At 40.4% G+C, this 17305-nt stretch overlaps 1 protein-coding gene across 1 annotated transcript; it reads right to left on the bottom strand.

The window, feature by feature from the left end:
- On the bottom strand, nt 1–16885 carry LOC115223544 (mitochondrial tRNA-specific 2-thiouridylase 1). Its single transcript, XM_029794180.2, has 8 exons — nt 16295–16885; nt 12499–12664; nt 10380–10567; nt 7534–7706; nt 5324–5377; nt 3689–3755; nt 2541–2641; nt 1–388 (listed from the first exon to the last, which is right to left on the bottom strand). Exons 1-8 carry the CDS (start codon nt 16377–16379, stop codon nt 50–52), a joined length of 1173 nt encoding a protein of 390 aa, XP_029650040.1. The 5' UTR covers nt 16380–16885; the 3' UTR covers nt 1–49.
- Between the last annotated feature and the right edge of the window lie 420 nt (nt 16886–17305).

Here is a 17305-nt window from a genome sequence, read left to right as displayed (position 1 = left end):
TATTTTATGAATGAAAATAATTTTATTTCTTATCTAATGGTGGTTTTTGTCACAAGAAATCTTTGGTTGGGTCAATGGGATTTTGTTTATTTTGCCTCCAGTATGAAGGATTTACTGTTAGAATTTTTGCACTGCCCAAACACTCTTCGTCTTTGTAGAACACTGCATACTGACCAGGGCAGATAGCACGCAGTGGTTTCTCTAGCGTCACAGTGTATTTGTCGTCATTAGACCTCTGTATGTGACAAGTCACTAATGGATGGATATGTTGGAAACGGAAGCTCACTGTAGCCACACCTTCGTTAAATTCTGGTTCTGAGTGGATCCAGTGCGGTTTGTCAGTGATGAAGGAGTCTCTAAATAATGCTGCGTGGTGGGTACCTGGAGCCTAGGGAAGATAAAAGCAATAAAACTGTCAGGGGATGGAAGTGGAGTGTTTGTGTGTAAATAGTGTGATTATTATGAGATTGTATAGGAATGGGGGTTCTTTCAGTATTGATGTCTTGGGCTCACAAGTAGTTGAACCAGGTTGTTGACCAGCCTCCCCAACTACAAAATGACCCAGTAAACAAGGGCTCAATCTTGCTGTGTGCCACTTTGGGAAAGTGTCTTCTACTATAACCCTGGGCCACTCAAAGCCTTGTGAGTGGATTTGGGAGACAAAAACTGAAAGAAGCACTTCATATATGCATATGTGTGTTGCCTTGGCTTGACATTCTGTGATAGTTGTAAAGATGTGTCACCATCATGCAAGTGGTGTCCTTTGTTTTACAGACTTCTGTGAAAAGCATGCCTGGCTTTGGAGAAATATTACCTTGCATGGAAAAACGGTACGAGTTTGTGACTGCCTCAATAAATTCTGCCTGATCCATGCCAGCATGGAAAAGTGGGTGTTAAATGATGATTCCCCCCCCCCCCCCCCCCTTCTGGAAATTTTAGATGAAAAATGGAAATGATAAATTGTGAAGACCAGAAGAATGTCAGCAGTGAAAGAGAACTTTTACTCTCCTGCAACACTGGACTTGTACCACAATAGTTTAAAAAGAATCGGAATGTTTTTTTAAATTTTTTTTTTTATACCAGAATCCATCTTGGTGGCAGAGCCTCTCTAATCAAACTAATGAATTAGTCTAAGCAATGTCTTTTACACTTGGTAATTATACTCGAGTAGTGACCAAGTTCAGTATCTCTGGCACCAACTGCAATTAGATTGATCTTTGACTCTAATTGAAAGCTCATCAGGGATGCCTACATCAGTTTGGCTGCTTGTGTCTCTGGGATTGGTCAGTCTGTCTATATACAAGAGCTACAGAAAGCTGGAGCTACTAATTTGCATATTGTGTTGACACTTTATTTTAAACATCATGATAGGCAAGATATCAGTTTCTATCCCCCTATTTCTACCCTAACCTCTCACCACCTGGCACAATGACCCCTGCCCTCGATTCTACTCTCTCCTTAGTTATCTTGCAAGTTACTTGCTGACTCTCTCTGTAAATTGGTTGGCATTAAGGAAGGCATCAAGCCGGAGAAACCATGTTAAAGTAGAGTTTGGCACAGTCTTCTGGCTCACCAGCTCCTGTCAAACTATCCAACCCATGCCAGCATGGAAGATGGATGTTAAATGACAATTGTGATGATGATTGTGTGTGTCAGTAGGCAATGGCTAGCAGCTGACTTAATTGTCAACCACTCCAACACCCTTATAATAATAATCCTTTTTACTATAGGCACAAGGCCTGGATTTTGTGGGGATGGGGGGCAGTTGATCACATCGACCCCAATACTTTACTGGTAGGCGGCGAGTTGCGTAGCCGTATTTCGTCTGCCGTTTCGTTCTGAGTTCAAATTCTGCCAAGGTCGACTTTGCCTTTCATCCTTTCGAGGTCGATTAAATAAGTACCAGTTACGCACTGGGGTCGATATAATCGACTTAATCCGTTTGTTTGTCCCCTCTGTGTGTAGCCCCTTGTGGGCAGTAAAGAAATAGGTACTTAACCAACTCCCAAAAGGATGAAAGGCAAAGTTGACCATGGCAGAATTTGAACTCAGAATGTAGCAATGGATGAAATACCTATTTCTTCACTATCCACAAGGGGCTAAACACAGAGAGGACAAACAAGGACAGACAAACGGATTAAGTCGATTATATCAACCCCAGTGCATAACTGGTACTTATTTAATCGACCCCGAAAGGATGAAAGGCAAAGTCGAACTTGGAACGTAGCGGCAGACGAAATACCACTAAGCATTTCATCCAGCATGCTAACAATTCTGCCAGCTCACTGCCTTAATAATAATAATAATGGTTTGGGATTTTGCCACGATGGCAACCATTTTTGAAGATGGGATGTATTGATTACATCAACTCCAGTGTTCAACCGGTACTTGATTTATCAACCCCCAAAAGATGAAAGGCAAAGTCCACCTCAGTGGAATTTGAACTCAACGTAGCAACAGGTAAAATATCACTAAGCATTTAGCCTGGCATGCTAACGAGTTTGCCACCTTAATAATGATATGCAAACAGTTTTACTCACCACAATTATGTCTTGATTGTTGGGGTTAATTTCTGCAACAAAATAGGCGTAAGAGTGGCCGCCAAGATTGGTACGTTGTCCCAAGGTCCAGAAATGAATACCTACAAAGTACATTAAGGAACATCATAAATTAATAATGATTTCTTGAGTCAGCTGCACACAAGAGCCCTAAGTTTGTAAGTTTCTGCCCTAAGCAAAATATTTCTCACATTAATGGCAGACGAGGCATGAAAGCAGGTTCAAAGAATTTTCTGTTTTAGATCTTTGAAGTTGTGGCATTCATGGTTCAAAGAGTATTAACGTTTTGCTGCCATTATAGGTGCAGGAGTGGCTGTGTGGTAAGTAGCTTGCTTACCAACCACATGGTTCCAGGTTCAGTCCCATTGCAAAACACTTTGGGCAAGTGTCTTCTACTATAGCTTCGGGCCGACCAAAGCCTTGTGAGTGGATTTGGGAGATGGAAACTGCCCCTAGCTCTGTGGTACAAACATCTTGTTTTTGAGAATTGAAATTTTCCATCAGAACTTGTAAATTTATGATCCAAACACCAATTAATAATGACAGTTATTTTACTAAACTATTTTCAACATTAATTGAAGCATTCAGCTTACTCTGTCTAATGTAATGTTTAATTATTCATTGTTTTGAAATGATCATGAATGATCTCATAGCTTCAAGATTTCAATGATGTGACTGCTTTACTTTAGCAATGACAAAGTAGAGTATGTGTGAGAGGCTGGACCTGACCAGTTTGAATATAAAATATGTGGACCAGATATGGCTGGTTTAAATATTAAAGGGCTACGAAACATTCAGTGGATAACAATTCTACATATTGTCAGACATTACTAGAAAACCCTTGATATTTGATATTTGATCAGGTTAAATTTTTCAGACTAAAATTTGCATCAAAAATAAAAAGGTCAGTCAACTTAAACACCAAGATGACTTTGGAAGACTAAGAAGTCCATGTGAAATACAGCAGGATTTGGAAAGACTGTTTGTTTATACCACATATTGGCTCATCTTCAGGTGGGCCACACTACTAAAAAAAAATACAAGATCCTTTCGGTTGCATGCTATTTAGAAATTCCCATACGCCACAGTTTGCCCAGAATTGGGTTAGGGTCTCAGAGTGAAAGACTTACCTTGGTGCTGTCCAACTATTTTGCCCGTCTCTACATCAACAAAATTGCCTGGGCAAGGCACAACATACTGGAAATGGAAGAATACGATATTAGACAGAGAGAGAGAGAGAGTTATTTACTGATACTATTAACATTTAGACAAAAATGACAAGATGACATTTTGTTGGCTAGCTAACCATTCTGCTAGCTTGCTGCCTTAGTTAACTTAAAGATGTTGATTCCAACATTTGGCAAATAACCATCAATTTTGGAGAAGGGGTTAAGTCGATTACATTGACCCCAGTGTTCAACTGGTACTTATTTTATTTAGGCGGCGAGCTGGCAGAAACGTTAGCACGCCGGGCGAGATGCGTAGCCGTATTTCGTCTGTCGTTACGTTGTGAGTTCAAATTCCGGCGAGGTGGACTTTGCCTTTCATCCTTTCGGGGTCGATAAATTAAGTACCAGTTACGCACTGGGGTCGATGTAATCGACTTAATACCTATGTCTGTCCTTGTTTGTCCCCTCTGTGTTTAGCCCCTTGTGGGTAATAAAGAAATAGGTACTTATTTTATCAACTCTGAAAGGATGAAAGGCAAAGTCAACCTTGGCAAAATTTGAACTCAGAATGTAAAGACTGACCAAATGCTGCTAAACAATTCGCCCAGCATGCTAACGATTCTGTCAGCTTGTTGCCTTAGTTAACCAAAAGATATCCAGAGCACAGAATATATCTTAATTGGCTAAGCAATAATTAGTCCAATTCGCCTGACTAGCCCTCGTGCCGGTGACACGTAAAAAGCACCGTTCAGGCATGGTCAATGCCAGTACTGCCTAACTGGCCCTCATGCCGGTGGCACATAAAAAGCACGCACCACACTTTCGGAGTGGTTGGAATTAGAAAGGGCATCTAGTAGTCAAACCGTCCAACCCATACCAGCATGGAAAGCGGACGTTAAACACCAAACACCTGAAATGTATTTGTTTATTCCTCAGAAGTTCATCATCATTATCATGATGAACTTCTGAGGAATAAACAAATACATTTCAGGTGTTTGGAGTACAACTCTATAAACCTGAAGTGTTGTGAAGTTCATGCCTTTTCCAAAGGCTGTTTTAAGCATATTGGTAGAATGGAAATAATTATTTAAAAAGAAAAAAGCAAAAGTGATACAGTTCTATATTTAAGAGATGAGGAATTATTTACATTATCTACATTTGACGGATATTTGTCCTCATCTTGTTTGTTCTTAACACAACGTTTTGGATGATATACCCTCCAGTCTTCATCAGGTGTCTTGGGGAAATTTTGAACCTGGGTTCTCATTCCTAAAGTATTTTTCAATGTTATTATTATTCAGGTCACTGCCTGGAATTGAACTCGGAATCTTGGGGTTAATAGCTCACACTCTTAACCACTATGCCATATGCCCGTGGGCTATGAGAACCCAGGTTCGAAATTTCCCTAAGACACCTGAAGAAGGCTGGAGGGTATATTAGCCGAAATGTTGTGTCAACAACAAACAAGATGAGGACAAATATCTGTCTAATGTAAATAAAGCAAATGTGTTTTAGAGATTTTTTTTTGCCATTCAAGCAGAAGGAACCAACTATTTCTAGGGAAGAACTCAGCAAATTTTGGTGTTGTTAACTTACCTCTTTAATGAAAGATGAGAAATTTCTGGAACCAATGAAACAGATTCCCATACTCTGGAATAAGAGAAAAATATGGTTAAATGTAATGGTGATGATGAATTTTAAGTAACTAAAAACTGTTTACATTACTTTCTGGTAGCAAGACACTGATGCTAACACACAAATTTGTATATCTACACACACGCATGCATGTATGTATGTATGTATGTGTGTGTATACTGCAGATGGATGAGGAGAGATGTGTGAAGAAGTTCCGCTCCCAAACAGTTGAAGGTATCAGGGGCAGAGGTAGACCCAGGAAGACATGGGATGAGGTAGTCAAGCATGACCTCAAAGCGTTGGGCCTCACAGAGGCAATGACAAAGGGCCGAGATCTCTGGAGATATGCTGTGGCTGCAAAGACCCGGGCTGCTTCCTGCACCAGCTCTGCATAACCCCAGCCCATTCAAAGTACCTTGGATTTCAGAACAACCCGCTGTGCTTGAGACCTATTGAGTCAAGTACATGAACATCGAAATAAATATCAATGGAAATAGTAGTTGTGATACCTGTGCCGGTGGCACATAAAAAGCACCATCCAAACGTGGCTGATGCCAGCGCCGCCTTGACTGGCTTCTGTGCCGGTGGCACATTAAAAGCACCAACCGATCGTGGCCGCTGCCAGACTCCTCTGACACCTGTGCCAGTGGCACGTAAAAAGCACCCACTACACTCACGAAGTGGTTGGCGTTAGGAAGGGCATCCAGCTGTAGAAACACTGCCAGATCAGACTGGAGCCTGGTGCAGCCTCCTGGCTTCCCAGACCCCAGTCGAACCATTCAACCCGTGCTAGCGCGGAAAACGGACGTTTAACGTTGATGATGATGGTGATATATATATATATATATGTGTGTGTGTGTGTATGAAACTATTAGTAGCTCTTAAATACATGTATTGTGTCCTTTAAATAAATAATATTCATCTCTCACCAGATGGAGTACTTTTTTTGTTGAACTTTCTATCATGGATCAGTATGTTATGTGTGTGTGTGTGTGTGTGTGTATATATATATATATATATATATATATATAATATTAATTAGAGACAAAACCACTATTTTGCAAAACAAACAAGGAAAGACTTAATCAATACATAAAATTTTAATAAAAAGTAAAATAAAATATAAAATAAAATATAAAATAAAATAAAATATATATATATGAATGAGAGTATTGTAGTTCACTTGAAGCATTGAGTATTGTTTGTAAAGAATAAAAAGTTTTGAAAGGTACAACAATGCACTATAATACAGACAATGGGCTATATACCTGTTGTAATTTAGTCATCCGTAGTCTGATGATATTTCGGAATAAACTTCCTTCCTCAGATATTCTTAGATGGAGTTGCTGCTATAAAGCCGTTAGAAAATCGATTATAGCAGCGACTCCGTCTAAGAATATCTGAAGAAGGAATACTATTCCGAAATATCATATCAGGCTCTGGATGACTAAATTACCACAGCTATATAGCCCATTGTCTATATTATAGTGCATTGTTTTACCATTCAAAACTGTTTATTCTTTATATATATATATATATATAATCATCATCATCATTGTTTAATGTCTGTTTTCCATGCTGGCATGGGTTGAACGGTTTGACAGGAGATTGGCAAGCCAGCAGCTGTACCAGGTTCCAATCTGATCTGGCAAAGTTTCTACAACTGGATGCCCTTCCTAATGCCAACCACTCTGAGAGTGTAGCGGGTGCTTTTGTGTGCCACCGCCACAAGGGCCAGTCAGGCAGTATGAGCATCAACCATGTTCAAATGGTGCTTTTTTCATGCCACCTGCATAGGAGCCAGTCTGGTATCACTGGCAATGATCACTATATATATATATAGCCTTGCAAAGGAGATCACAGAGGACCAAGATGTGTGGCTCATTGCTGTACTTAAGAAGACCTGCCCACCACAACAGAATTGAAATCCTAAACCCAAATCACTGGTGATGGTGCCATGTGAAAAAGCACCCAGTACATTAGGCATTAGGAAGGGCATCCAGCTGTAGAAACCAAGCCAAAACAGGCTATGGGATTTGGTGAGGCCCTGGTCTTGCCAGTTCCTGTCAAGCCATATAACCCATGCCAGCACCAGAAATGGGTATCACACATTGATGATGATGATGATGGCGTGTGTGTATGTATTGTAAAATGAAATGGCAAAGGATTACCTCTTTCTTCCTTGCTATTTTTTCCAAGCCGTGAGAACATGCTATCTCTCTGACCTCCTTCTTTGGCAGGTTACCAACGGGAAAGAGAGATTTCTGCAAGGATTCCTGAGATATTTGTGACAAGAAAAATGTTTGGTCTTTCACAGAATCAACAGAACTTAATAATTTCACTCCTTAAAAAAAAAAAAATAATAACAACAATAATAATAATAAATAGAGATAACTCGAATGTGGAGCCTAAAAACAGAAACAATTCCTATTATAATAGGTACATTAGGTATAAAAGGGGTAAAGACCCCCTTCGGTCATGAATGACCATGGGATTGCACCTAGAAAGTTACCCTCCTAGACACAAGTCCGGGCAAGGTTGTTTATGGAAGGCCAGCAGTCGCTCATGCATATCAGCCTCCCCTCTCCACGCCACCAGTGTTATCCAAGGGAAAGACAAAGGTCGATACAGCTTGGCACCAGTGACATCGCAACTCATTTCTACAGCTGAGTGAACTGGAGCAACGTGAAATAAAGTGCCTTGCTCGAGAACACAACACGCAGCCCGGTCCGGGATTCGAGCTCACAACCTCACGATCGTAAGCTCGACGCTCTAACCACTGAGCCATGCGCCTTCACACATTAGGTATAATAAAAAAAATATTCAGACAAAGAGATAACAAAAACACCAGGGCTAACAAGTATAAATAACATACAGAAAATAGCACCACTAGGCACTGCATACATCCTATGTAAAACACTTTCAATACAGTAAAAATAAGAGCACCACAGCACATACCCAAGGCACAGAGAGCTGCGCTCGGTAGAGCGGTGAAAGCACGTGATAAAAATAAGACTATAAAAATCATCCATCATTTTGAATGATGGATGATAATTATTTTTACCACATACTTTCACTGCCCTATGGAGCATAGCTCTGGGTGTCTTGTATAATAATGATAATAATAATCCTTTCTACTGTAGACATAAGGCCAGAAATTTTGGGGAAGGTGTGGCTGAATGGTTAAGAAGTTCACTTCACAATCAGAAGGTCCTGAGTTCAATCCTGCAGAATGATACCTTGAGCAAGTATCTTCCACCAATTAAATTATTGATCCCAATGGAATAAAAAGCAAAGTTAATCTTGGTAGCATTTGAACTCAGAACCTGAAGGCAGACAAAATACCGCTAAGCATTTAGCCTGGTGTGCTAACGACTCTGCCAGCTTACCACTATAATAATAATAATTATTATTATTATTTCTTTACTACCCAAAAGGTGCTAAACACAGATGGGACAAACAAATGGATTGAGTCAATTACATCGACTCCAGTGCGTAACTGGTACTTTAATTTATCGACGCTGAAAGGATGAAAGGCAAAGTCGACCTCGGCAGAATTTGAACTCGGGACGTAACGGCAGACGAAATACAGCTACACATTTTGCTTGGTTTGCTACCGTTTCAGTCCTTTCTTCTAAAGGCACAAGGCCTGAAATTTGGTGGGGAGGGGACAAGTTGATTACATCAACCCCAATGTTTTTCTGGTACTTAAGTTATCAACCCTGAAAGGATGAAAGGCAAAGTCGGCCTTGGTGAAATTTGAACTCAGAACTTAAAGACAGACGAAATACTGCTAAGCATTTCACCTGGCGTGCTAACAATTCTGCCAGCTTGCCTACAACAACAACAACAATAATAATAATAGAAATAATAAATAAATAAACACACAGGTATGGCTGTTATGTGGCTGAAGGGCTAAGAAGTTCACTTCACAATCAGAGAGTCCTGAGTTCAATCCTACCTAGAGCAAGTGTCTTCCACCACAGCTTCAAACCGTCCTAAGCTTTTACTGGTTAGATGGAAACAATGTAGAAGCCCCCACCCTCCACCACACTCCACCTGCATCAGAATGGACTGTTCCTATAATTCAAAAAGCTCCAGCTTTGCCACAGATTGTGTCATGCTGATTCCACGTTAAGAGGTACATGTGTATGTGTGCCTGTGGAATACTCAACCACTTACACTGTTAGTCAATGATTTGGAAGCTCAGTTGATTGAACAACTGGAATCGTCATCATTGTTGAAACCAACGGAAATGGATTTACGTTGTAATAAATAAATAGCAGTAATGGTGGTGGTGGTGGTGTTGATGGTAGTAGTAATAGCTGTTGTGGTGGTGTTGGTAGTAGTAATGATGGAGGTGGTAGTGGTAGTAGTGATGATGATGGTAGTAGCAATAGCTGTTGTGGTGGAGGTGGTAGTGGTGGTGGTGTTGGTAGTAGTAATGATGGAGGTGGTAGTGGTAGTAGTGATGATGATGGTAGTAGCAATAGCTGTTGTGGTGGAGGTGGTAGTGGTGTTGGTGTTGGTAGTAGTAATGATGGAGGTGGCAGTAGTAGTGGTGGTGGTAGAAGTGGTTGTAGTAGTGATGATGGAAGTGGCAGTAGTAGTGGTGGTGGTGGTGGTAGCTATGGTTGTGGTTAGTAGTAGTGTTGGTAGTAGTAATGATGGAGGTGGCAGTAGTGGTAGTGGTGGCGGTGGTAGAAGTGGCAGTGGTGGTGGTAGTAGTGATGATGGAAGTGGCAGTAATAGTAGTGGTGGTAGGAGTGGAGGTAGTATCTATGATGGTGGTGGTGGTAGCTATGGCTGTGGTATGGATGGTGGCGGTGATGCTAGTAGAAGACACTAACATTTCCATCACAGACCTCTGCAAACCGATGCTGAATCCAAAGTCGTTTGAGGCTGGAACTGTCCATCATTTTAAACACCCAACCAAGATAAATAACTCTACACAATATAGATTTATGAACAAAATCCCCACCCACGAAGAGATTTACAAAAAATATAAAATTCTTACGGGGATCAGGCTGAGATCTTCTTAGATTTTCAGGGCCCCGACCAACACGTGCATAGTGACCAGTTGCTATGGCATCAGCGCCAAGTTTACCAAGAGCATGCTTCAAAAAGGCATCAAATTTGATATGTCTGTTGCAAAGAATGTCTGGGTTGGGCGTTAATCCTTTCTGATAATCCTGAAGGAAAGAACTGAAGAAAGAAAATAATTTCATTTGTTGAAGTATATTTCAGAACTTAAAGATGGCAGTTTGTGAAAAATTGCTAACCACAGGGCTGGATTAAGACCCACAGAGGCCCTAAGCACTAAAGATGGCAGTTTGTGAAAAATTGCTAACCACAGGGCTGGATTAAGACCCACAGAGGCCCTAAGCACATAAAAGATTTTGCTGTCCCTATATATATATGTAATTCAAAATATAAACAGGAGTGGCTGTGTGGTAAGTAGCTTGCTTACCAACCACATGGTTCCGGGTTCAGTCCCACTGACCAAAGCTTTGTGAGTGGATTTGGTAGATGGAAACTGAAAGAAGCCCATCGCATGTGTGTGTGTTGGGTACAAACCCTCCATCACCACCACCATCGCTTGACAACCGATGTTGGTGTGTTTACGTCCTCATAACTTAGTGGCTCGACAAAAGAAACCAATAGAATAAGTACTGGGCTTACAAAGAATAAGAATAAGCTTCTTTCAGTTTCCGTTACCAAATCCACTCGCAAGGCTTTGGTCAACCTGAGGCTATAGTAGAAGACACTTGCCCAAGGTGCCACACAGTGGGACTGAACCAGGAACCATGTGGTTGGTAAACAAGCTTCTTACTACACAGCCGCTCCTGAAAAATTTTCTACTTTTTTTAGTTGCAAAGTTTTTGATCAGATCCTCAAAATTAATCTGAAATAACATACCTGCTTCTATGCTTTGTAGAGATAAGACATCCAACCTACCTTGTTGCAAAGTTGTTCTAATGGGGTTTTCAATATATTTCAACTGAGAAAATGAACTCTCAACTGAGCAATTTGTAATGTTTTAATGCTACTCCAGGCACAAAACCCGAAATTTTCGGTAAGGGGCAACTGCTACTTAATTTATCAACCCCGAAAGGATGAAAGGCAAAGTCAACCTCAGCGGAATTTGAACACAGAACGTAAAGACATGAAATACTGCTAAGCATTTCGCCCGGCATGCTAACGTTTCTGCCATTTGGTTGCCTTGCCCATCTAAAAATATTCTTTTCTACTCTAGGCATAAGGCCCAAAATTTTCAGGGAGGGGGGGGGGGCAGTCGATTAGATTGACCCAAGTACGCAACTGGTACTTAATTTATCAACCCCAAGTAATATAGGAATCAAAGGGGGTCCATAGGTAAAAAACGGTTGAGAACTGCTGCTCTAGACCCATTCCTGTCAGATTACATATCTCCAAACTTTGTTCTTCTAGATTATATATCTTCAAATCTGTCCAACCTTTGGCGGGCCATCTATCTCCAGGATCTAAGCTGGCACTCTGTTGGTTACAACAACGAGGGTTCCAGTTGATTTGATCAACAGAACAGCCTGCTTGTGAAATTAACTTGCAAGTGGCTGAGTACTCCACAGACACATATTCCTAACATAGTCCTCAGAGAGATTCAATGTGACATAAAATGAGACAAAGTTGGGCCTTTCACTCACAGGCACAACTCATTTCTGCTAGCTGAGTGGACTGGAGCAATGTGAAATAAATTGCCTTGCTCAAGGATACAACATGTCACCAGGAATTGAACTCATGACCTTACAATCATGAGCCGAGTACCCTAACCACTTGGCCACATGCATTTACTACTTCTCCAGGGTCTAACTATACAGCTACCTATTTCTTTACTACCCACAAGGGGCTAAACACAGAGGGGACAAACAAGGACAGACAAATGGATTAAGTCGATTACGTCGATCCCAGTGCGTAACTGGTACTTAATTTATCAACCCCGAAAGGATGAAAGGCAAAGTCGACCTCGGCGGAATTTGAACTCAGAATGTAGTGACATGCGAAATACCGCCAAGCATTTCGCCTGGCGTGCTAACGATTCTGCCAGCTTGCCGCCTCAAACTCTTTCCTAAATCAAGAAACAGTAAAATATTTTTTACCTGAAGACATTATTCCAGTATTCTTTGACAAAATTCACTTGATGTAGAGGTATTTTCAGTTTATCACATGTGTACTGAGCATCTTCGAAATCTGTTTCTGCTGCACAAAAACCATTCTCATCAGCTATGTCCCAGTTTCGCATGTACAGACCCAAGACATTGTAACCTGGATGTCATATAGAAAAGAAATTGGAAAACAAATTCATCATCATCATCGTTTAACGTCCGTTTTCCATGCTAGCATGGGTTGGATGGTTTGACCGGGGTCTGGGAAGCCAGGAGGCTGCACCAGGCTCCAGTCTAATTTGGTAGTGTTTCTACAGCTGGATGCCCTTCCTAACGCCAAACACTCCGTGAGTGTAGTGGATGCTTTTTACATGCCACCGGCACAGGTGCCAGGGGGGCTGGCAATGGCCACGATTGGTTGGTGGTTTTTATGTGCCACCGACACGGAAGCCAGTTGTTAAATAAAAAAGAAAGTTGAGAGAGATTATAAAAGAAATTTTAAAATCTCTGCTTTAGTAATTTAGAACAGAAGAAATAGAAAGCAAGCTAAACTAAAGAAAGAAGCCATGCTAGTGTCATTAAGGTGTGAAGCATTAAGAGTCACTCTTCCTCATGGCACACAAGGATTTCTTCAGTTCTATAAGCTTAATTAAACCTTTAGTGTTTAAACCGGCCATACCAGGCCAAAATTGTCTTCCTGTTTTATTCTCAAACCAGCCAGCTCTGACCTCTCATACCTACCCTACAAAGTCATTCTAAAAATAAACAGGGACATCATCAATATCCCAGAGTTACAAGATGCTGTACAATTAATTTTAAATAATGTAATTAAACAGGCTTTGCATTTGACAGAGTAATCTGAATGCTAAAGGGTTAAACAACATGAAAATTTGTGGACTACTCCTTTCTTTTGTCCCTCATTCCCTAGCGACCCACTCAGGGTTCTCAATTTTATGAGTTGCATGGCAACCTCACTGATGCTGGTGGCATGAAAAGCACCTAGTACATACTGTAAGGTGGTTGGTATTAGGAAGGGCGAGCTGGTAAGGCGGCGACCTGGGCGAAATGCTTAGCGGTATTTCGTCTGTCGTTACGTTGTGAGTTCAAATTCCGCCGAGGTCGACTTTGCCTTTCATCCTTTCGGGGTCGATAAATTAAGTACCAGTTACGCACTGGGGTCGATGTAATCGACTTAATACCTATGTCTGTCCTTGTTTGTCTCCTCTGTGTTTAGCCCCTTGTGGGTAATAAAGAAATAGGTATTTCGTCTGTCGCTACGTTGTGAGTTCAAATTCCGCCGAGGTCGACTTTGCCTTTCATCCTTTCGGGGTCGATAAATTAAGTACCAGTTACGCACTGGGGTCGATGTAATCGACTTAATACCTATGTCTGTCCTTGTTTGTCCCCTCTGTGTTTAGCCCCTTGTGGGTAATAAAAAAATAGGTATTAGGAAGGGCATCCAGCTGTAGAAACCATGAGATCGAAGCATGATGCAGTACTTGGGCCACATTGAATCCTGTCAAACTGCCAATGTGGAATATGGTTATTAAATAATGATGATAATGATGGTGACTGATTCCAGTACTTGACTGGTTCTTACGTAAAGAGACATAACTAAATCCTGTAAGACAGTCAAAGCATCTGTGGTAAGAAGTTTTGCTTTGCAACCCCATGGTTCCTGGTTCAATACTGATTATATTTAATAACAAAACCAAAAGTGGTGAACTGGCAGAGATATTAGAGCATTGTCAGAAAGAATAGTTTGCGTGTAATTTGGTTTAAATCTCTGTACCCTGAGTTCAAGTCTCACTGGAGCCAACTTTGCCCTTCTAGATCAATAAAATTGGAGGTAAATACTGGAATACATTCTACCCCACCTCTCTCCCTCTCTGTTGGAACTGGATCGAAAACAGAATCGTCACAATGTAACCCCACCAAACTAGCTATAAAACAATGAAAAAACAAAAACATCATAGGCGTAGGAGTGGCTGTGTGGTAAGTAGCTTGCTTACCGACCACATGGTTCAGGGTTCAGTCCCACTACATGGCACCTTGGGCAAGTGTCTTCTACTATAGCCTCGGGCTGACCAAAGCCTTGTGAGTGGATTTGGTAGACGGAAACTGAAAGAAGCCCGTCGTATATATGTATGTGTTTGTCCTCCCAACATCGCTTGACAACCGATGCTGGGGTGTTTACGTCCCCGTCACTTAGCGGTTCGGCAAAAGAGACCGATAGAATAAGTACTAGGCTTACAAAGAATAAGTCCTGGGGTCGATTTGCTCGACTAAAGGTGATGCTCCAGCATGGCCACAGTCAAATGACTGAAACAAGTAAAAGAGTAAAGAGTATAAAGAAAAGAAAAATAAAGTGACGGTCAAATACTTTTAGCATTGAAGATTTATCATGACAGCAACACAGAGAATTTAATTTAGTTAGTCAGAGGAGAAGAGACAGTCGCTATGACATTTGCATGTCACAGGGTCGAATGCTCTTCCTGTCACCAACACTCACTTATTTTCGAAGAAGGAGATAGTCTCTTCTGCTCTGGACGTGTTTTCACGGATCATTGCAAATAAACAACACCGCTTGTGTGACAATGATGTTTGATTACAGTTAGCTCATGATATCAAGGCAAAGAGACAAAAATCACACACACTAACAGAAGCACTTCACTTACACAACATACTGTCTGTCTCCCACACCCCATCAAACACACACACACACATGTACATCAATGCTTCACATGCACGGTAACTTCAAAAGAACTTCCCTCGTCATACAATCGCTTTCTCTTAGTCTCTTTCGCTCTCATTACTTCAAAAGTTCCCGCAAGCCCATATGTAAAAAAAAAAATTTTTTACGGAAATCGACGGAAAGGTCTACTAGAGACGAAAGATTGCCGGCTTCTTTTTAGTTCTCTCCTGTCATAAGCCTATCTAATCGACTGTGCCCTCGCACTCACCCCACAATATTTGTTGCCTTCTGTCTATGTAAATATCAATATTTTGAAATTAAAGTGGACCGCCGCGGGATTTGAACTCAGAACGTATCCGTTATTCCACTACGTTTTTATTTCTGCAAGAACCGGCTTACGACATTGAATACGTGTCTCTCTTTAAAACAACTGATTTGTTACTGTGGCTGAAACGGCGAGATTTTATACAAAAAGGAAACTGTAATTAAGTGACCTTCATGCCTTTCCCAAGGGTCTTTAATTACAATGAAGTAAAAATATCTGTAACCCGCAATCATGAAAGGAAGTAAACAAAAAAAGGGTGGGGGATAATTAAGCTCACTCCCTCAAATTAAACAAGGCCCAGGTATAGCGTAACGATGCTTTACCTGATTTTTTCCCATTAAAGATGCAATGAAATAGGAAGTTACGATAGATCCTATATCCATTGATTTGTCAGGACGTTGTTTAAAATATCCGTTGTGTTTAATTACGACAATTCAAGGAGTGAGTTCAAACTCTGCCGTGGCTAATTTTCAATGTCATCTTTCCGAGGTCGACAAAATAAGCCACTAGTCAACTGTTGAGTTGATTTAATATATTTATTAAGTATTTTTAAGGCCCTCATGCTTTCCGAAATCCGCCGAAACTACACCTGATTATATATACACTTTAGATGAGTTGTAGTGCACCTGAGCACTGTACACAATTATTATTATTATTATTATATTTAAATGTGAAATACAATAAATAAAACAGCGAAGACCGGTTCCACTGGAAGTTTACCTCTACGTTCAGGGACAATTTAAAAAAAAAAAAAATTCTTCTTTCATTACCTGTTTTACGAAGTAAAATAGCTGCGACAGCACTATCAACTCCTCCGGATATTCCACACACCACAGTTTTCCATCCATTGATCATGTCTGAGATAATTCTAACAAGAATTAACAGAGAGAGGAGTGAGAATGAAAAACGAGAGAGTTAAGGGCACATCGCCGTATTATTTGGATCTAAACGTGAACGATTGTGTAATAATATTGCAAGTGTTTTATCTTCGTAAAGGAGACGGGAAGCACTAAATAACTTCAATTAGGCTTCAGATCTTAAATTATTATTATAATTATAATTATTGTTGTTGGTTTTTGTTGAGGGTACTTGTTACTTTGGCACCCACGAAGCGATATTAAAACGTCTGCCTCAGGTTTTTAATATTTTTGTGCCTAGATTATTTTTTAATGTTTCGCAGCCTCAACGAACTTGTGTCAAAAATCCTGTTATTACATTAGGGTTTTAGATAAATTATTATTGTAAATTATTCAAGAGTGAAATAAAGCTTCCCCTTGAATTAAAAGGAAAAAAATAAATTAACGATTTCTTGCTGAAACATAAGGACAGAAATAAAGGGGCGGAATAAATTTTAACCAGGAACTTATCCGGTGATGAAAAATAATCTGTTTTAATATAAGTACAAGAAGAGAAACTTTCTGGGATGGATCAATTTGTTTAATTAACATCAATAATTAACTGGTACTTATTTTATCAACCACACACACACACACACACAAGAAGAGCCCAAGTCGAAATCAGCTGGATTTGAACCCAGAACGTGATGGCTCACAATAAAACATTGCAAGGCATTTTATCTTATACATCACATTACCCAACTAATGAAAACTCGTGGAAATTCCAAGTTTTATAAATATTCCAATTTATTATTTAATACGTAATTTTTTTAGATTTTCATAAAATTTTTTCATTACATTGAAAATTTCCATTAATGTTTTCAATTTTGTTTAAAGCCTGGTGGAAGCACTCCGTCGGTTACGACGATGAGGGTTCCGGTTGAT

The sequence above is a fragment of the Octopus sinensis genome, linkage group LG23, assembly GCF_006345805.1.
Source record: "Octopus sinensis linkage group LG23, ASM634580v1, whole genome shotgun sequence".
In the NCBI taxonomy this organism is placed as follows: Eukaryota; Metazoa; Mollusca; class Cephalopoda; order Octopoda; family Octopodidae; genus Octopus; species Octopus sinensis.
Note: the sequence above shows the minus strand (reverse complement) of the source record. Positions and strands in the feature narration are given on the sequence as shown.